Genomic DNA, 22,138 nt, shown 5'->3' with positions numbered 1-22,138 from the left:
GATAAGTTTCGAATAATATTAGGAAATTCCGAATGGCAATTAAACGAATGAATTAACAGATAAAGGGGCCCAGGAGCTGCAGCTTTGCTAGTTTCGCGATAGATCCAGCCCTGGTCGCGTGTGCAAAACTGCAAACTCCTTTGGCCCCGCGGTCATCTAGCGGGGCGTGCTCTTTATCCTACTCCTTCTCTGTCGTGCTGCACGATTTGTCGGAACATGCAGTCGCTCTGTTACGCTACAGTTGCCGCCTCGGTCAATATCACATCGTACTCCAGCTACGCGCAGTGCGCATTAATACCACACGGTTCGCGGTCTCGTTTTTAGAATAGGTTACATCAGCCCTCGGTCATGCACCTGTTATATACAGAACTTACCACGTTCCGTTGCGCTGTTGTGTGTTTCGAGACTCTGTTGCTGTCGCCCGTTTCATTTGAAAAAGTGAACAGCGATGCGCACGTTCCACGGAACGGGGAACCGAATTATTCGTTTCAGCGTACTCGGTTCCCGTTTATTTGCATTTCCCTCGTAACTGCCGACGATTTCCTACGGGGCTTCTTCTTATTGGTTATCGATGGCGTTGAGACGCCTTCGAATACACTGCAAATACACCGATGTTAGGGCTGGCTTTCGCGTATCGGAAGAAATGATTGACAACAGAGTTTCAGACTTATCGAGTCACGCGACCATTGTATCGATACGTATCAATTACATCGAGTTTGATGTCTGTTTACAATTCCCATCGGAAATAGGACTGGGAATTACGCGACAGGCAACGCCGCTTGGCCGATAACGAAGATTTCTGACTTTGTCGCTCCTCAGCTGTTACGTTCGCGCACTTTCATCTTTTCTAGAGTTTGGTCGGACACAGTATCGTTTGCTATTTCCCACGATGATACCACACCCTCGCAAAAATATACAGGGTGTCCCAAAAATGTTGTAACACATTGAAAGAGGTGGTTCGGGAGGTGATTTGAAACAACTTTTTCCTTAGCGAAAATGTTGTCCGAGGCTTCATTGAGGAGATATTAACAAAAAAAACCCGACCAATCAGAGCGCGCGGATGCCGCTGGAGCGGCCGCGGTAGCGTAGGCTACGCGCTTCCCTACCAATCAGAGCGCGAGTATGCCGGTGGAGCATTCGCAGTAGCGTACGCTACGCGTAAGACGGCCGCGCTCCCCGACCAATCAGAGCGCGAGTATGCCAATGTAGCGCCTTCTGATTGGTCGAGGTTTTCCGTTAATATCTCCTTAACGAAGCTTCGTACAACATTTTCGCTAAGGAAAAAGTTGTTTCAAATCACCTCCCGAACCATCCCTTTCAAGGTGTTACAACATTTTTGGAACACCCTGTATATACATCGATACGAAAAGAAATTATATTATTTTCGCGAACAGAGATAGTAAACTACTTTCTTCACGCTAAAAGTTAACATGTCTTATCGCGTAGGAGGTTAAGGGTTAATTGTACGGATGAATAATTTTGCATAGATATCAGTGAATTTCGATATCTTTCGAAGCTTCGTATACAATGCTTCGGCATTGATACGTATCGATATTAAAGACAGTCGACTCGAATGACGATCCGTCATTGGCTCATCGCTTTTATTGGTGCTTGCTAACGCGACGGGGCAATGCCACGAGACGATGGTTGCGAACGCATATTGCACCGGACGGTTAATGGCGTGATGGCGTGACATCGAATGTACACGCACGCCAAGGTGGGGCAAACGGAACGAAACGAATCGAAATGAAGCGGGTTGAACGCGACGTCGCGTGTTCCAATGTTTGTAGTCGCGTGTGTCGCGAGTATTACACGCGATCAGCCGGCTACTAAATGCTTTAGCGAACGAATACGCTACGTTCTTTTGCTTTCTTCCATCGCTTCTAATTCTTTAACCCTTTAAACCCCTTTACACTATCACTACCTATTACTTTATCGCGTTAATATTCCGCAACGAATAAATAATGTTTGCATTTTTGGTTACTAGAAACTATGCCAAGTATCGCAGGGGTAAAGTTGACTAGCGACTAGTTTGAATTCATTTAAAGACACGATGTAAGGTTGGGAGGCGTCCGTGAGAGCTACGCCTTCTTTGGTTCGACGTTTAGGACGTTAATGATCGTCTTAACAGGAAATAGTAATTTTCTTGGCCTCGAACGGAAAGACCGAACGTCTCGAAGGACGTTCGGTCTCGGCAGGCGGACGAACATAACGAGTCCATCTTTTTTTCATGGACACGTGGCGTGTGACGTGCTCGTATGCATCTTTGGTGTACGCAGTCGCGCGTACGAGCGAGTATGCGCGGTCACGTGTAAGAATGGAATAGCGAAAACGTGATGCGATTATGCATTCTTCCTACGTCGTCATTTCTCGCTTGATATAGACGGGCTTCGCGTGTAGGTGAGCATACGTATTAGCCTAACGTTTTATGGTGATTCTGTTAAACGTTTCTTTTCGAAAGACGTTATCGCATTTCAGACAGTCGGCGACGATTTTTAATCGCGATGATTACGATCCGTGCGAATCGCGTGTCTGATCAAATGTCGTTTCTTTGATTTATTATTCGCTGGCGCCAATTTACAACGCGATATCTATGTTTAATAAATATATTATTTATATAATATATATATGATCGATAAATACCGCGTTTGAAATTTAATCGAGCATTTAATTTCTGAAATTTGTTTAACCTCACAAAACACCGAAAAACAAACATTCACTTAAAATTCGTCCTTCGTGAAAACTTAATAAATTTCCCCCCTGAAATTTGATTCGCATAATTTCTCCGACAATTGAGAATGTAGATTCTCATTTGTGATGCACATTCACGATGCACATTCACTTTTCCGCTTATTTCTCCGAAGCAGATTTTTTTTTTCAAGGAAATATGAGAGAATCACGCGAAACGGTAGACTCGAGGTGCTCGTAACGTGAAAAAAAAATGATAGCGTGGCAGAGGTAAAGAATTATATCATGGCGTGTAGGCAAGTGGCTATTGCGAGGCGTATCCGTCGAAATCCAACTGATACCCATTAATTAAATATAATTTCACGCCAGCGAAAATCCTCTAATTCGTTCGGTGAAAATATTTCGACAAAGGTACACAACGATAACGCGTGGAGGGAACAGCTGCCGGAACGACACGATTAGATGGCCAGTGAGAGAAGAAAAAACAAAAACAAAAAATTACATCAGACGAGATCTTATCGTTTCCAATCACAGCTGTCTTTCATTCCCAGTGTGTCGACCGTTTTCTTTAACATGCCTTCGGTGTTATGCGAGAATTTGAAAAAAAAAAAAATAGAAAAAATTAACACACGCGTTACATGATAAATTGCCCGCGGTATTATCATAATCGTCTGCTGTCGGACGACACGTGGGGACTCGGTGATTATCGTACGATTGATGTCTACGACAAGACTAACGAAAACTCGCCCGATGAAACCTATCGGACTAGTTTTTTGGAGAAGATTAACCCTCTCGAGGGTTATTATTATTAATGATACTTATTATATATATATTCGCTTAATAAATACCAGGAGATTTAACTATGAATTTAATTTCTCAAGTTTCTTTAACATGTTCACTGCCAGACTAAAACTCTTGAAAATTTCTAACGTGTTCAAATTTTGTTTACAGACTATTGGAAGCTGCGTAATGAAACATTTATTTTGCTATTTACTTCTGTAACTTCATCAAAATTCAAGTATTTCGTTTAAATTCATTTTCTATGACACTTTACTTTCAGAATTAATAGCTGTCGTTTTTCAATGAAAAGCACTGTCATCCATACATGGGTGACGTGGCGATCAACGTATTAACCTGTTGAGAATTATTGACACGTATGTGTATTAGACCGTGTCATTTTAGAGCAACATTTTAATATTCTTATTTAAATATTCATCCCTCGAGAGATTAAGTTGTGCACCCCTGCATTAAATCGTTCCCTCTCTGACTCATCCCTCTTCGAGAGAGGTACGGGTATGACCGTGTCATTGTGGAATGCTTTCTCACGAGTTCTTGACAAAAGAATATTCACAGGCACGCACGTACGAGCCAAGTTCACAGTCGACAAGTGCATTTTCCCTTCGGGAGATACGCGAGGCTGCACAACGTGTATTACGCCAGACTTGGGAATAATCGCGTATTCGTTTTTTATTAGGTGCAAAAATTTATTCTGCGCTTGTATACTTGATAATTTTGCAACTCTGGTCGAAGTAGAAATATCGAAACTGTTATCTTGTTATTATATATTACATGTTCGATTACTTACTTTTAGGTTCTCGACTTGTTCACAAAAAATTAATTTTAAACCAGCCTGTTACAATGTACGACGTAAGAAACGAAAATGAAGATAATCAAAATATTGATGGTATTCGCTCGCTTTAACGATCAGTAGTTTTATTGGTAACAAACGGTAAACGTTACTCGTTTAGTATTTCTTATTAATATTTTTCATTTATACTTATCAAACATTTATTGCATTGTATATCGCTATTATTACGCTAAGTTATATCTATCTACGAAGCAATTATACGTTTCACTTATTAAATACACACAAAAAAAGATACGCAATGAACGTAGCCAGCCATAAGAAATGAAAGATTGAACATGTCTATACAACAAGCAACAATAAATCAATATATCGTTTGATACCATTCCTGCCTAATTACTCGAATCAACCTACATAGATTGAATAACGGCGTAATAATAAATACTCGATAAGAATGGATGAAAAATATTAACAAGGAACACGATTTCTTTTATTTATATCAAACGTCCATACAGTGGACGAATACGAAAGTAAAGGTCGATTCAGACTATACGACACGTTCCGGCAACGACACGTACCGGCACCAACACGACAAAAAAAATTAAAACACGCGTTTTAATGGAACTATTCACGCTATTCCCGTTGACGGAACGTTCAGGTCGGTGTCTGTTAAGTGTGAACAGTTCCATTAAAACGCGTGTTTGAATGTTTTGTCGTGTCGGTGCCGGTACGTGTCGTTGCCGGAACGTGACGGTCCGTGTCGTATAGTCTGAATCGACCTTAAGAACGAACCGATCGAACAAACCTAAGTGATAAATCGTTACACGATGTTTTCGTTCGGTATCTAACGGCTGGAATAAAAGTTTGCCCATCCATGGACCGGAAGCGATCGCGTAGATTGCGGGCTTACTCTAGCGGCAGGCGTTAGTTATAGCTAGTAACCCACATTTATGATAGACCGCTTTTATAACGCTTTCTCGAGTAAAGGCACCCATCTGCCGGGGCACCTGACTCGATTCACCTGCCACAGGTATGTAGTTACGTACGCGGACTGGCTGCTGGCTCACCGGTCTGTCGAGCGTCCGCCTGGCGACGTCAGGTGTTTCTTCGGTCGGCTTAACGGCGGACCGAGACGTCTCGGAACAAAGAAGAGGGTGCGAGCCAAACTAACGTTTCCTCCTTCTTTTTTTTTTTGTTTCTTCCATCCATTGGCTATCTGATGGAGATCGAACCTCGGATAAATCCAGACCGCCGGCTTGAAATTTTGCATTCACCGCTTTTCATCGCCGATAAGAACACGAAAGAATTTATAGGATCCTCTTTGCAACTGTACGGTAACAATTTAGAAAGGATTCCAGTATGATACTGGAATTTTGCGATGCAGTACATCCTGTCAACCATCGAAACAGGGAATTTCAAAACGTGTCTTTGGTTGAAGAATTTGTTAAAAATACGAAGCGATCGAAAGGGTCTATTTTTGAGTCCTTTTTTGCGGAAAAATATGTAAAGAATTGGTTGATTTTCGAAAATTCATAGCTCTCTTAACAATGAATATTTTGGATCGGAACCATTTTTTCGTTGTAGACCTCGTGAGAAACGTATAGAAAGTTTTTTCGCTAAAGTGAAAATCCAATTTTTTAAAAATGAGAGAAAGATCTTTTTCGAGATTTGGATGTGACAAGTGACAAGCATGACTAGCACGACTCAGGAACGTTGACTTATGACGCGTGACGTGGTTCACGTCGCGCAATCAACACGACAGGCACTGGGTTAATAGAACTCATGAAAGTAAGAAAAAAAAAAAAAAGAACATCGTGTAAACAGAAGATCACGTATTAAGAGTATTCGAGATACTCAGCCTTCTTTGGTGAATTACGCACACTGTAAATGTCAGTAACTCGTGGCGTTAACATTTCGCCAACTGAAAGAGATTATTCTTATTTACTAACTTAACAAATCATATCGACGACTTTTCAACAAAGTTTATCCTTTTTTGGTGTTGTAAGTGTCAACGATATTCAATCGACGGTACTGCTTGTTTTCTTTTTATCTTTTTATACGCATACCTTTTATATTGTATATCGTTTAATTATATTTGTAATATAGTACATTTATTTCTATACGTAATTATACAGTATGCGGTATAAAAAGTATACGTATATTTGAAAATATAAACGAATACGCGCAGAATTATTAAAAATAAAATTTTGTTCAGTTATTTAAATAATTGCCTCCCGAATTATCATTACAAACGTAACTCTGTAATCTATTCCCTCCAAGAAGGAGTCATTATTTCGTCGATTTCAAAAGACGCAACTAAAGCTTGCGTCCTTGGGTTTTACCTTCGTCTCAATGCAAACGCAAAATTACTCCTAATGGTTATTTAAATGACTGGCATGACTAATGTCGGCACATGCTAATGGTAACGCGGAACATCGGCCACAATACCGCGTAATTGTACAAAGAATTATTTGCATAGAAATTGAAAGATAGAATATCTCGGAAATGATTGATATACGAACACGCGAGACTTATCGAGCTGTTTATGTGAAATGCTTTCTCTTTTCATTTTACGTTTCATAATGAAATCACCGAGGTCAATTTCACCTATCGACGTACTTCACACTTCTTTTCGATGTCACTCTTGACAATTCTTTCACCACGACATTTGAGGAAAATTATTCCAATTGAGAATGAATTTTATTTATAAATTGGTTTGCTCCTCCTTCCACTAATTACAAAGATATAGCTGTACGTAGGAATAGAAGTTTCAGTGCTAATTGAACCGATTAATAAATTATAATTCTTTAAGAAGTACATTTCTGCAATTGAATGTACTCAACGTCTTAAGTAATTGCGAATTAAGTAATATAAGCAAATAATATGCCACCTGTACATGTATGGACGATTTTAATCTGACGTCTGTGTCCACAGTCGACGTTTCACACACGCCTTCAACCCACGTGTCAATAAACGTATATCAATGACACCAACATATACGTAGATAAACTTTGGAAATTTCCTATGGCTGGGAATAACGACTTTGTCGTGTGCGACGACCATCGCCGCGGAAAGAAGCGGATACTATCTGATAACGATGACATATTACCGGATGGCTGTTTTTCATTATATTTGTCTGGTTAGAGGACACGGTAGAACCTTTAACCCTTTCGACCAGACTGTTCTCTGCTCGAATCCTATTCGTTTCTCTTTTAGAAATGATTAAACCAAGGTTTAGCTGTAAATCAAAGGCCATAGTCAGATAAGAGAAAAAATTTGTCCCTAATAAAAGTCTAATAAAAATCGTAATCTTAGAAACGACGTCGCGAGGTCGTGAGATCACTTTTACACGAGCAGTTTGATCAGAAGAAGCGGAATAAATAGAAAAGGACAAAAACAAAACAGCTGATTAGTGGCACGTGGAAATTGATTAAATAAAAAAAAAAAAAAACGATGACCTACAAAGAAGGTCGAAACGTTTATTATAAATGCACCTTTATAACACGTATGACACGAATACACCCGTGTATAATTCTCAATTTCTCGTGATTGGTAGAAGGGTAGGGTATACTTAGAGAAATGTTTGTTACTTATATTGGTAGCAAAGAATTCGTCGTTGAATCGATAAGTACGTATTGACCATTCGCAAGCAGCGCACGGATATTTTAAAGCATCCCGTTCAGAGAGAAGTGGGTCGAGAGGATAGGTGGAAACGATGGTGCAGGGTAAACCACTGCTACCAAGGAGGGATTCATTTTAAATATAACACAAAACGTCGATATAATTATCATCGTCACGTGTACGATGGGAGTGATGAGTCACGCCATAAAATATTTTGTATGGTAACGTTTATTTATATTTCTAATCGTTCACGAAATAATTGCTGCGTAGATATGCCGTATACTGTATACAGAAAGCTACATAAAAGTTTGAAAACGATCGTGTGACCAGCCATGGTACATTTACTGTTAGCCAAAGCACTAACAGGGTAGATTACGATTTCCGTGACGTCGCTATCTCACCCTATTTAACTTCCCGATTTATAGGGAAGTTATTGTATTTGCCGCTAAAATGAAAAATCGATTTTTTAGCAGATCTCCATGTTTCAAGGTCATTGGAGTAATTTTAGACTATTTTTAACAAATTGTTCGTGTGTGTGTGTGTGTGTGCGCGCGTGCGCGTATGTATGTACGTAAACAAATATTTCGTTAACGTTTTATAAAAAACTAATAGCGAGATCAAAATGATCGATGATGCAATCGACGTGTATCAATCTAACTTAGAGGTGATTAGATTTTGTTCTAATTCGGTCCAGTAGTTTTTTAGTTTTTTTTAAGAAAACTTTACTCAATAACGCAATCTAGATGGGAGAATATAAATTTACGAGCGAATAACTAAACGGAAGTAATATATATATATATATATATTACTATTATTATATTTGTATGCATATGTATAACACATGTATGTACATACAGGGTGCTCCAAAAGTATGGAAACAGTCAAATATTTCCAAAATGAAACATTTGTGAGAAAAATGGTTTAGAGAAATGTTTTAGGGTTTCAAAAATTCTATCGAATGATCGTGTCCGTTTGACCTTCAAAGGACCGGTCAAAGTCACGTCAAGGTCAACATGATTTTTTTAATGGAACACCTCATCTTTTATCATGCACTGTGAAAGTTGGCTATGAGACCTTTTCGAAACACTAGTTTCAAACATTTTTTTTATTCGCGATAGATGACGCTGTAATCGGAAATCGGGAAGTTCCTCGTGTGGCCCGTTAAGGGTCGCACACAAAATAAACATGAATAGCTAGATATATGAATTAAGCGAGCAAGAACAACCCTACTCGCGAAGCGAGCGAGTAACAATAACCAGCTAGTTTTATATAATATTTGGTTGTCCCTAAAGTTTCTTTAGTTTTGAATTACATAAAAACCGTTGAAATAACAATTAAGCCACTATCGTCACTTCTGTAAACGATAAACTGAACCTTTTGAAATATACTTTGAAAAAGGCCGCGCCTTCTCCGATAAAAGGATAGCAATTAATATATCATGTTATTTCTCTATGAAAATCTAACGAATCTGAATTTTATCCACGGGGCGATCTCTCCGGCCCCCCCAAGCGTCTATTTCCGTCTTTCCGGTGTTGTTACGCGCGCGTCCAAGAAAAAAAAGCGTCGCGCAACAGTAATACGTTTACCTACGAGCGTGCAACATGTAAAAGAAACTTCTGTATCGATCGTGTTTCGCTAGAAAGTCACGTTGCCCTCGCGTGTCAATACCGATAAGTTCTCTCTTCCCTCCCCTGACCGCGGCCCACCCTGCAGGCTGCCTCGTCAACCGAGTCCTCGGGGACCGCACCACGTTGTGTCGTAGTTGGCGAGATAAGCGGTTTATCGCGTATATTGCGATACACAACTCGCGTAAGAGTCACCTCACGAATAAAGGGAACCAGAGATGGTCGCTTAGAGCTTATGGTCTCCGTTGCCTGCCGGAGCACGTGACTCTTTTCGAGCGACCTCGCTTATGGCAGCGTCGCGCGAAACGATAAAACGATACACGCGTGTGCATAATGAGCTTGCTCGAGCACCGTTCTTTTTCTTTTCAAATTCGTTACTTTCTTTTGGTCGAGTAGAAAAATTTGGAAACAGTCACGAAAAGGCGTTTAGTAGGGTACCGTAAAATACGAAAATTTCAGCGAAATCCATACGTACGAGGTCTGATCAAAAAGTTCCAGGACTTTTCAAATTGCGCGCCTTCGCGTTAACGTGCAGGGTTGGATTCGCGCTCATTTTTTTTTTTTTTTGTTAGCGAGAACCATTCTGAGTAACCTCCTTTTTGTTTGGTTGCTCTAACCTTCTCCAAACCGATGTTACAGCTGTTTTAGTAAAGCATCTTTTTCGTGTTCCGCGTTTTTTGTGATGGACGTGAAGGCAGAGCAGCGTGTTTGCGTGAAATTTTCCGTAAAATTCGGCAAATCGTTCACGGAAATTGTTAAATTGCTTCAGAAAGGCTTCGGTGATGAAGTGATAAGTCGTTGACGGTGTCAAAAAACACCATGATCAAAAAAAGTTCGCCAGGTGAGATCGAACGTCAACGTGATGCTCACTGTTTTCTTTAACTCCAAGGGCGTCATTCATCACGAATTCCTCCCATAAGGTGAGACAATCAACCGATTTCGTTACCTTGACACCCTGAGAGCTTTCCGCCAAAAGATTCGGCAGAAGAGGCCAGAATTGTGGGCGACAGCCAAGTGGTTTTTCCACCACGAAAACGCGCCCCGTCACACCGCGCTCCTCATTCGCGAGTGTTTAGCCAAAAACGCCATGACAACCCTTCCCCAGGCCCCCTATTCATCTGACCTGCTCCATGTGACTTCTGGCTGTTCCCCAAACTGAAGTACCCGATGAATGGACAGCGATTTCAGACGATAGAGGAGATCAAGGAAAAAACGCGGGAACAGCTGAACAGCATCCCTGAAGAAGACTATTCCAGATGCATGGAACAGTGGAAACATCGGTGGGAGAAGTGTATTCGCACTCAAGGGGAGTACTTTGAAGGCGACAAATTGGAATAATTAAAAAAAAAAATTTAATAAAGAGTTATTGAGAAAGTCCTGGAACTTTTTGATCAGACCTCGTATGTTGATGTCAATTAATCCAATACTGGTCACAACGACACGCCTCCTAAAACATGCCTTCCCGTATATCCATTGTATCTATTTATATATAATTTATATATAATTTTCACTATTTTCCAATGAAAAAAATTAACCCCGTCTCTTATTTCGCGATGAAATATCGGTTCACGCGACATCGGTACCGATTCCCCGTCGAACGTTCCAACGCCACGTACGACACGGCGAGTTCCGTAATTGTGGAATATTTTGCAATTCGTGGATTGGAAGGCGCCTTTCTCGAAAGAGCCGCCGGTGGCCATGCTGGTCACGTAGGCTCGTAGTTCCGAGGGTGCCCTGAGCACAGCACGGAATACTAGAATACTAGCGGCGAGAATGTGCGGCGAATACCCGCAACGTGAGTAACGCTTGCGAGCGAATCAGACCTACGGTATGCCCCTCACGCTTCGACGCGCCGCCGTGTGTACCTGTGTGTACGTATCTATCGACTTAAACGTGCCTATGTGCCCTACGTAGCCGGCATAATTTTAGGGTTTTTCACCGAACGGAAGTTGGCGAAAAATTATGGAACTCTCCCGTGGGTAGTCTAAGAAGCCAAGGAATTTACTTGAAATTTATTCGGTTGTACGAAAATGTAAGAAAAACGAACGACGTAATGGTGCGACAAAGAGCATTTTAAAACTCTTTATTAAATCAACGGAGGATAAGATACTTAGGGAACGCTGATAATGCAAGTAGATTTTATTCCGCAGTTTTTGGCGGATCGATTTTCGGATGAACGAACCATTACCTCGCCCACGTAGCGAACGGTCGCCTAATGTCGCGCGATCGAGTAAAACCGGTTTGAATCTGGCAGGGCCGTGACCACCGTCGCGGTGAAAATTTTAGCGAGCTCTGAGCATTCGCGAAATTTTAATGTAATAGTTGTACAAGTTATAATCTTCGTTCGACTAGTATTTTTTAAATGGAATTTCATACATGTATATCGTTCAATTACATATAAGCTGTACAATAATAATAATATAAATATATATCAAATCGGATTAGATAGATTAAATTAAAATTAAATTAGAAATTAGATATACATATATGAAATCGTTGAAACTAAATCGAGATGTATAACTATCGCACTGCAAATTCTTTGGTAATACACGTATACGTTATATCATATTACTATATTACATTATATATATTCATATTGGGTTGTCCGGAAAGTCCATGCCGATTTTTGATAAGTGGTGCAGGTCTGAATGTGTCGAAATGGCTGAAAACAAATAATATATATATATATATGTACATCCCTTAAAAGGTGGAAAGGTTGTGGAAGAAAATGGTATCTATGTAATTCAATAAATATACATATAAATAAATGTATATTACAATTCAAACGTGCGTTTGAAGTTTTCTTAAAAAGTGGCACGAACTTTCTGGAAAACCTAATATATGGGGTTGCAGCACGTTTTTTTCGGCTAATTTCGTGGCTTGGACGACTAATGCAAGAATTAACATTCCGTTGGTACTCGTTGCTCGCCGTTCATTATAGTAACGAGTGGAAAAACACCTCTACCCACGTCACGATCCGCCCTGAAACCCCAAAGTATCGCTATATGTGCGCCAACCCCCTGCCCCCCTCGCTTTACAGACATTTTACGGAAACAGTGGGGCGGTGTAACTCCTGAATATCGAGAATGCGCAGGTTTGTGGTACGTGGGACGCATTCGCAGACTCCGTCACGCATGCTGAATTCTGAATTGCGACATTTCCTGACCGTTTTCCTTTTAATTAACGGCGCCGAATTTTTCTTCATTCAAATGCAGGCTACGGTGGAATTTTAATACAACTTCGAGAGCATATACCCTAACCATTCGTAAAATTCTATAAAAATAGATTCTTTTCATCTTCTTTAGCACCAGATGTGCATTCTTTTTTTGTTTTTATCAAATTCTATGCATCGATGAAGAATAGTGATGTATGCATATAAAAACGTACATATAACAAAATATAGGAACTCGTATATTTAACGAAGCTTGAAATATGCCAATACTTTCTACAAATTACATTATTTACCTTCCATCGATACTACAGATATGCTTATTTTCCAAAATGTATATGTAGGAGTTGGAAAGTTTTGTCCTATGTAACAATTGAAGAATTGTTGAAAATTTCACTTGAAAGCAGCTCGTTCGCACAATGATTAGGTGTATAATTAAAATGTATTCGATAGGGAGAGCGATATGATAAACATCGATGTGAAGAAAAGAAGTATCTTTGATGATAAAAAAATATTTGCCTCCTGTGAGGTTTGAACTCACGACCCCTGGTTTACGAGACCAGTGCTCTGCCACTGAGCTAAAGAGGCTCGATGTTTTTCTCTCTTCACCAACAGGTGATCAGCCTCGGGTCCTGGACACGTTATAATTACAATAGAAATGAAGTATTATCAATAAAAACATGTATGATATCGCTACCAAATTTAAAAGAAATCAATTTGAGTCATAAAAAAAACGAATTTTTGACAATACGTATGCACTGTTAATTTGTACATTTCTGAAGAGGTCTCAAAAAATTTGACTATACTTGGAGAGTTCTTTGTAATTTTATTGGCCCGCCACCTTATATCATTGTTCTCTAGAAAGTCCCATGAATAAGTCTTTTTCTAACAAGGACTAAAATTTATTCGTCCACGGCAAATTATAAAAAGCTCAACCCAAATATCACTCACTGCGAGCCAATTAAAACTATACTAAACAGTTAATTTGCTCGTCTAAAAATGTACGAATACCTGCACGATACTTTAGATACCGCTGGATTGATACGACAATGTACGTCATTTATAATCACCTATCATAGAGATACCACAACCTACGCGTTAACTATGTCCCCATCTCTGCTCACGCGAGCAGATTTCCTTCTCGATGATCTCAAAAAAAACAACAACAAAAAAAAACAAAAAAAAAACTACCGTAACTTTTTTCGTGAGGTAAATCGTAACGGTGGTGAACTTTCGTTGGCTAAGGGTCCGTCAACCTTTCCCTCGGCCGTACGATTGGGAAAATGCAAAAATCCCGGCTCGCGGTAGAAAAATCGAATTCTTTGTTCGCGAGTACATATTATACATTGCGCATTCACCGAATAACATCTGCTTAATACGGACAATGGGGCTCGCGGAGGTACGTTCCGTTGGGTCTTTTATTATAGCGTCTCAAAGAGTACGACGAAAGGCATGAAAAGGGTCTCCCCTCGAAATCTTTAAGACGGTCCCAAACATCTGCCCTTTCTGGGTAGCTGCTTAGAGAAAAGAGAGTTTGCACGTGTCCCTTCGGGAAGGGATCGCCGTGGGCTCATTGTGATCGACGCGCAAAACGGGAAGTGACAATTGACATCTGTCTCGCGTTATGCAGGATTTCTGGGTCGAAGTTATTTTCGAAACGGCATATGACAACCCGTGGCGTACACAAGCGCGCTCTCCTAACATAAAGATGTTTCTTGGGTGATTCAGGGGATGCCGCGTTGTATAAATCAACATCCACGAAACCTTATTCCACCAGGGGAACTTTACCTCGAAATATATTCACAGAGCGGCATAATGCATCGATGAAAATATAATTAATATTCGAACGCAGTTTATTTCGGAAAATATTGAGTATAGAAATTAATTTTCCGCCTTTAGTATCGGTCATTTGTAGCTTTACTTAAATAGAAATATTTACTCCCATTGTTACAGGACCAACCTTCAACAGGAGATCGGTATCTTGATGTAATAAAAATTACAAGTATTTCTATTCAATCTAGAATCTTATAAATAATTTAATACAAAGGCACAGAATTTATTTCTACGGCCGATAGTGTGGAGGAAAAATATACGTCTAGGGATTATAAAAGTAGTTGAAAATCGACGATATATTCTGCTTGCAAGAAACTGATTGAATTCTTGAATTAGACTAAAGTGCTTTAACGTTTTCGATGGATAAAATAAAACTTATGCGATAGAAGGTTAATTTGATCCCCCGGGAGTATTCGGTGTGAGTACGAAACTCGATTCTGCTTCGAGGCCATTTTTTTGGTCGCTTTCACGGTACACAAACAATGACTCGATCGTCTGCGAACCGCGCAAGGACAGTCTACGGTGGTGCGAAACGCGAGTGTCGGAGTTGTAAATCCGTTTCCCGTCGATCTCGACGTCAGGGCCGAGGTCAACCGGCACCAGGACGTGCCCAACTCGGTGACTTTCTACTTTCTGTTTTTATTCACTGCTGGGATGGCTGCCAGCGAATTCTGTCTCGAAGATCGGTGGTCAAATTGCAACGTTACCAGCTACTAGCAAGTTTATTCAACGTGGCAACGAAGCCACACTACTCGAGTTCGTACAGTCACACGACAACGGAAACCATGAATACTGTATACCGAATAGGGACCAATCTGATATCTTCCTTTGAAAGGGGATGAAAAACATGTAAAGTGTGTTTTTCAATCTTCCTCTTTGGAAGATTTGAAATTTGTTAATTTGTAAATTTGTTAGCTAGAGATTAATAATGTACCTAGTTAGTAGTATAGTAGATCTCATTTTTTCCAAAACTGTTTATCTTGTGACGATACCGACCCAACGTTTCCTACGACAATACGTTCTGTACGATTTGGACTGCCACCGACCGTGTGTACATACGATTCTCTTGCGCAGTAGGTATTTTTCGAGAAGTTTCCCGTTGGATGAAAGCGGACATGCGCCCAATTGCTTCTCAGGGTAAGGCTGTTGGTGGTCGGGGCGACGGGACGAGCAACCTCCACTCCGTACCCTTGAACCTAACAGACGTTCGCAGCGTTGCCGTCTCGTGCAACTATGCCGTGTGTCGTCCCGCTCGGTTATTCTCGGCTCCCTTCGGCACCCCTCGGCCGGTTGCTTCCTTCGCAAGAATTCCGTGTCCGCCCGTCGTCGTTGGTGGCTGCCGCGACGCCGTGCTGACGTCACGGCTCGGCGTTACGCGTAGCGTTACGTAAAAAACGTGCTGCCTGAACTCCTTGCTAACATGTCGACGCGACGCTCGCCGTGCATAGAAAAGAAAAGACGAACGGAATATTCGTATCGTTCGTATTCCGTCTCGCTACAAGTAAACAAAAAAAAAAAAAAAGAAAGAAACCGCTGGCAAAACGTAACAAGCCTTCGTTCCGTCGTATTCTATAATGATACTGTTACTCGTTCTTATGGTTTGTGTGACGTCGCGTGCGTTAGTAGTTTTTTCTTTCCGTCCGTACGTTGGCCTTGCCGTTCTGGATCTGGGTTACGCTCGACCATGCTTTCTCCGCGAGATTTCCGTGTCTGTCGACGATGTCGACTGTGCAACGGACGCGATGCATAATCTGACGTCACGCGCCGGTGTTACGTAAAAAAAAAAATACATATATATATAGTACGCCGTGGACTGGATTAAAGGCGTGGCAACGTCACGGCGTGAATTTTAATCGGGACGAAATTGTAGAACGGACTCGTATTTCCAGTCGATAAGCGATTATTCGAATGCTATAATTGCGTATAAATGTTCCGTTAAACGAATTGTACTTTGAAACAGGATAGCGATCAGATTATACATATACATGTATACTTGTTGGGTGACAATGTGTTTCTTTTTATCTTTGTACGAGCCTTCTATTGTCAAATAAGGAAATTAATCGTCTCCGCAAGAGGGAGAACGAATTTTTTTTGTCTCGCAGCACATTAGCCTTGTATTTACGGCCATTCTAGATCTGGGCTGCGCTCGAATACGCTTTCTCCACAAGAATCCTGTGTTTGCCGACGATGCTGACTATCGGACAACATTGAGAGTACAAGCTGACGTCACGCGCAGCGTTGCGCGTGGCGTTACGTAAAAAAAACGTGGCTGACGAATCAGTAATGCATCGGTCTATTACTGTTAAGGCCGTATGATAAATCAGTTGTACGGTAAAGTAACGAAGAAGGCGCGTGGATTTGTTACGATGAGGGGAAAAAAGTCGGTAACGATGTTGCAGAATTTGAAGTGAAGTTAGAAACAGCACTTTAGCTACAGCTCACTTTATCAATTACTTTTTTCTATTTTGTAACGATAAAAAATCGTTTATCGTAACTTGAAAAACTAACCAAAGATGTGGAACGAATAAGGGCACCATTTCTACCTGTACCGGCTGTACGATACATCCCTGGCTAGGATGACGCGTCGATGCAACGGACCAATGGGATTTCCGATCATGTGACCATCTGTTGTTTACATCGTTTTCATTCTCTTTGTGAACGGATAATAAGTTTACGCTCTGGTTCTAACCTATACGACAACAGCCGAGAAAATAATAACTTTAGCACACGAGTCGAGAATCGTTCTACATCAGTCATTTCGATAATTATTGGAATAACGAATAAAAGATAAACAACTTGTTACTGATTAAACGAAAATTGAGAATTGAATTACATTTTATTATATTATATATTATATATAAGAAGAATTAGTCGTTTCCCTTTTCGACCACCGATGGAAAATTGATTTACTATAAATCAGCGACCAAAGGATCGCCTTCTTTCTTTACGTACCTAACTCTCACTTGCTCTTTCTCGTCGCGTCTGTCTCCCGTTCGCACGCTCGTGTGCCATTTACGAGTCAAACCGGTTTAAGCTTTTTGCGAGCCTGGCTTCGCGAAGAATGTTGATTTTTGCGTTATACACTGCTGGGAACCTAACCTACATCATTATCCGGATGAGCTGGCCGCATTTGAAGTCTCGTTTCCACACGGACCTTGGGTCCTCGTAAGATTTTATTTTTCGTCTCCATCGTTAACCCTTGGTTACTGGATGGCGCGAGTGATGGTGACACCAGCGCGCATGGCGGATGTCGGGTCAAACAAATATGATTCGAGAGTATAATTTATTTGCGCGCGTTTCAAACGATTCTTTGTTGCTGATCGTCATTTTTGATTATGATACGAGAATGCAACAATTTAGGAGAAGAAATATCGGGCGTAGAAATTCATTTCGTCCCTCTACAGGGTGTTCCAAAAATGTTGGAGGTCCTTGAAAGGGGTGGTTCGGGAGGTGATTTGAACCAACTTTTTCCTTAGCGAAAATGTTGTCCGAGGCTTCGTTGAGGAGATATTAAGAGAAAATCCCGACCAATCAGAGCGCGAGTATGCCGGTTGAGCGTAGGCTACGCGCTAGGCGGCCGCGCTCATACGCTATCGCCAGCGCTCCATCGGCATCCTCGCGCTCTGATTGGTCAGTGTTTTCCGTTAATATCTCCTCAACGAAGCCTCGGACAACATTTTCGCTAAGGAAAAAGTTGGTTCAAATCACCTCCCGAACCACCTCTTTCAAGGTGTTACAACATTTTTGGGACACCCTGTATACTTGTCATTTCAATAGATTAAAGTACCGATACTTGATATTACAGAATAATTTTGATCGTGTGTGGGTACCTTAAAGCTGGGTCTCGACAGACCCGGCATCTGTCGTTCGAAGGTTAACATGAAGGGGGAATGATGCGTTCGAGGTTTTAGTCAAGACGAATGTCCTCGAGGCTCGTGACTCGATGAGCAACGCCACGACACGTACTTACACGTCTGGCATCAGCGAAATGACACACGTGTACGTGAGCTATGATAAAATTCAGTCACGACGAAAGAACGACTTCATGGTCGGGGACAAATTCGGCAGTGTCTCGGGGGGGATTCCGTCATTCGAGACACGAGCTATCGCCGAAAATATTTTTACTACCGAACGCGCGTGGCATGCGTCGCATTGATTAGCGTAAGTGACCATTGTTCTCACTAACCTACAGCACTGTGCTCATTATCATTTTTCATTCGTGACGGCACTGTCAACCAGTTCCAACGGCCTCTCGATAAGTCTGCGGTCGTGCACGTCAATGGTTCATGGTAAACCGCACCAGATGGAGTGCGACAAAATTGAAATTTTATTTGTTTCCATTGAGAGAAATTAGCCTCGTTAGACCTGATGTACGCTGTAATGTATTAGGTTGTCCCAAAAGTTTCTTTCGTAATTTGCACTCAATTATTTTGCGCGGTAGTGTTTATATAAATAGACAATCTAATTTCTTAGATGTTGATGGTATAACAGTAATGGAGCAAAATGAATCGTACACAATTCAATAATGTAACATTAGACATAAAATATCGTGTATGTATTACTTATTAATAAAACGAAAGAAACTTTACGGACAACCTGACACATATACGAACTCGAGCAATGAATTTTATTTTGATGCTAGCACAACATGACACCGAAAAGGTTACAATTTCGAAGAAAAAGTGTTACGGACTACTCCTGTGTTCGATCATCTAGATTTGATTGAATTTTCCAAGAGTGGGTTTATTTTATAAACCGTACTCGATCGGAGAGAGTTAAAGAACTGCTCGCTTACTTCGTGTGTCGTAGGCTTTATCTTTCCACGAGTTGCACGCGATAAAGACCAAAATATACCAATGCTATTCGAGGAATAAACTACTTAATTACATTAAATGCTTCGCAGAGTTTATCTTGATGCGAGTACACCAACGAGCTAAACAGGTCTTACTGTCTGCGACCAGAAACCGGTTAGACGAAACTTTCGAAAATTCCAGAATGACGTAGCCCTTCTCGCGTGTGCATATGCATATGCATATCTCCCATCGTTCTTCATTTACAGTTACTTACGTAAGATACTCTTGAACCTTTTTCATGATTGTTCGACGCATGGCAATCGACTTCGTCACGTTTTGTCGTATGCAAAGAAAAGCATGCACGTGTGTGCGTATACGCGTGTGCGTCTGAACGTTGTCGCGAATTGCTCACTAGCCCATTATTACCGGAAAATTTCATTCCATAAATATACTCTCCACTTACTTCAGTCACGTAATTAAAATCATTGTTGCAGTATAATAAAAAGACACTTAGCCGATAGGTTGCGCTTAAACGAGCGCAGGGAATATAAATATATACGTATTTGCACCTCCATAAATGCGTATTAAAACATGTATGTATGGATGTATAGCAACGCAATGGATTTCGCGCGTTTCACATTGAAAAAGTGATTTATCAATTTCAAGAGGTAATTCCAGTTCGAGGAACACGTCGTTCCACTCGATTTAAAGTTATGGAAATTAAAGCTTCAACCCTGTCGTAACCACCTGACCATTTTCAATGCACACCAGTTTTAAATAATTTATATTATCGAGCAATGTAATGAAACAATAACGAAACAAACTGATATACATTACAATAAAATAAATAATATCCATCGAAGTGCGGATACGGAGGGGTTGATGTAATTATAATAAATGTACCCTCGTGCCGAAGAAAAAATTGACTCGCTCGATAGTTGAATTATTACCCATGGCAGACCCTTCTACCTTTCGTTTTACTACGCTTCCAAACACTTCTATTGAGTGTATTATCAGAAACACAGTACGATTTTTATAATTCTTACTTGCAGGAAAAAGTTTCTAATTATTTGATAATCAAAATATTTTAACCTCTAATTCTCACGTAAACAACTGTAATTATTCTATCGTTATAATCAAGAATTTATGAATTTATAACGAATTTATAAATTGTATAACTTTGTGAGAAATTTATCAAAAATATACATTATTTCGATTGATGTTATGCCAATGTATCTTTTTGTTCAAAGAATTAATTATTTTAGCAAGTAACGCATAAATTTAAAGAGTAAGCACCACACTACATACTATACACACTATAATGATCCTACTCTTACGCCATGCCTGCTCACCTCTCAGCTTGAGGAACACAGAGCGTATGCTTGCAACTTTGCGCGAAGATATACGACATGGATTAGTGGGGTAGCTACACGTTGTGGTGGGGGTAACGTCTCATTGCCAATGACCTTGGGCGGGCAATTATTTTCGAGTAGACTTACGATTAGTCACGACTAGATAGAGAGGGACAGTGTTTCTCAAATTGTGATTTGCGAGACCCCTACGGATTCGTGAATTCTCGAAAGTGAAAACTGAACAAGTTTGTTCAATTGTTTCATATTTATCTTCGTACATATTATAGTTTTAACGGCAGTTTTAAACAAATATTTAAAAACGTAATTATTTAACTTCGACCGAGGTCCGTGGAAAGTCAAATTCGAGAAACACTGGACCAAGGTAACAAACTTAAAACATCAAAAAATGAAGTACTCACGTTTCAGCTAGAAAGTTAACGAACGTTCTGCACGACTTAAGGGGATCATTGGGACTTTGTTGTCTCTTGGTTGTTTCCCCGGAGGCGACTGTAAATAAAACAAAGAAAATTATTAAATGAAAAAGAAAAAAACCGACTGCTTGTAAACGTTTAATTGATAGACGACATACCATAACTGTAAGTACGCGGTTCGCTTGGCGTTCCACTAAGTCTTTCTTCGGTTCTAGCCGTTAATATTTCGTTGATTCTCCAATCTTGTATTTCTTTGCGCAACATCGTAATTGGATCGTCGTAATCCGTATCGTCGAAACGTTTATTATATACAGACTCCGCGTGACCTTTGCAATTTACTTTTTTCTCCTCTGTCGTTTCTTTTTGGGTGGCCATATTTGTCACGGATCGTTGTTTTATCGGGAATTTACACACCCCCTTTCCTTTCTGGCCGAGTGTTTTTTTATTTATCGAGGTCATTTTTGCTGACGATTTCTGTTTTAACTTTGCGGAATTTCGGTCTTTCGCGTAGAATTCGATGATCTACCGATCGATGAGAGATTTCGTTTGTCCCGTGGTATCTTCGTACACGCTGTGGCAATCAGGATTCCATTCTGTCACCTTCTAAAAATGTGATATATCAACGATATACGAATGTACTTTAAGCTCTTTGATTTACGAAATTACAATCGAACAACGCAAAGAATTTTGAATAACCTTGCATTGATATTCAAATAGAAGGGTTAAGGGTGCGCAGAAACCAGAGCCAAACTTCGAGTTGACTTCAGCGACAGTTGCGGAAAAAGTAGGAAACTCCGGGACAAGGACAGAGAGGGTAATACAACAATTGCAGGAGAGACGAGGACTGGGCGATTAGGCTAGCATGATTTTTTTCGAAGATATTGAAGCAAAGAAGCAATATTTTCTAATAATTCTGGTTTTAATATATTCGTTACACTTTGGCGGATGCGACTCCAAAGTATGATTTTGCAATTTCGGCCTTAAAACTTTATAAACAATAAAAGTACGTTTGCTATCTTCATTTTATTGTTTATAAAGTTT

At 40.4% G+C, this 22,138-nt stretch overlaps 1 protein-coding gene and 1 non-coding gene across 8 annotated transcripts in view; both read right to left on the bottom strand.

The window, feature by feature from the left end:
- Positions 1–27: 27 nt before the first annotated feature.
- The window catches only part of LOC128877482 (uncharacterized), a 23,809-nt gene continuing 1,698 nt past the window's right edge, over positions 28–22,138 (bottom strand). Inside the window, exons 2-4 of one of the 7 annotated variants that reach the window (XM_054124808.1) lie at positions 21,256–21,700; positions 21,086–21,173; positions 28–597 (exon numbers count right to left, since the gene is read on the bottom strand). In XM_054124808.1, the coding sequence (XP_053980783.1) occupies positions 489–597; positions 21,086–21,173; positions 21,256–21,556 (498 nt within the window). In that variant the 5' untranslated portion in view covers positions 21,557–21,700 and the 3' untranslated portion in view covers positions 28–488. The other 6 variants (XM_054124811.1, XM_054124809.1, XR_008457252.1 and 3 more) reach the window with 6 other exon arrangements.
- Trnat-cgu (transfer RNA threonine (anticodon CGU)) lies at positions 13,205–13,276 on the bottom strand. Its single transcript has one exon. It is a non-coding gene; the product is annotated as a tRNA-Thr (tRNA).

Source organism: Hylaeus volcanicus, chromosome 5 (genome assembly GCF_026283585.1).
Source record: "Hylaeus volcanicus isolate JK05 chromosome 5, UHH_iyHylVolc1.0_haploid, whole genome shotgun sequence".
Classification (NCBI taxonomy): Eukaryota; Metazoa; Arthropoda; class Insecta; order Hymenoptera; family Colletidae; genus Hylaeus; species Hylaeus volcanicus.
Note: the sequence above shows the minus strand (reverse complement) of the source record. Positions and strands in the feature narration are given on the sequence as shown.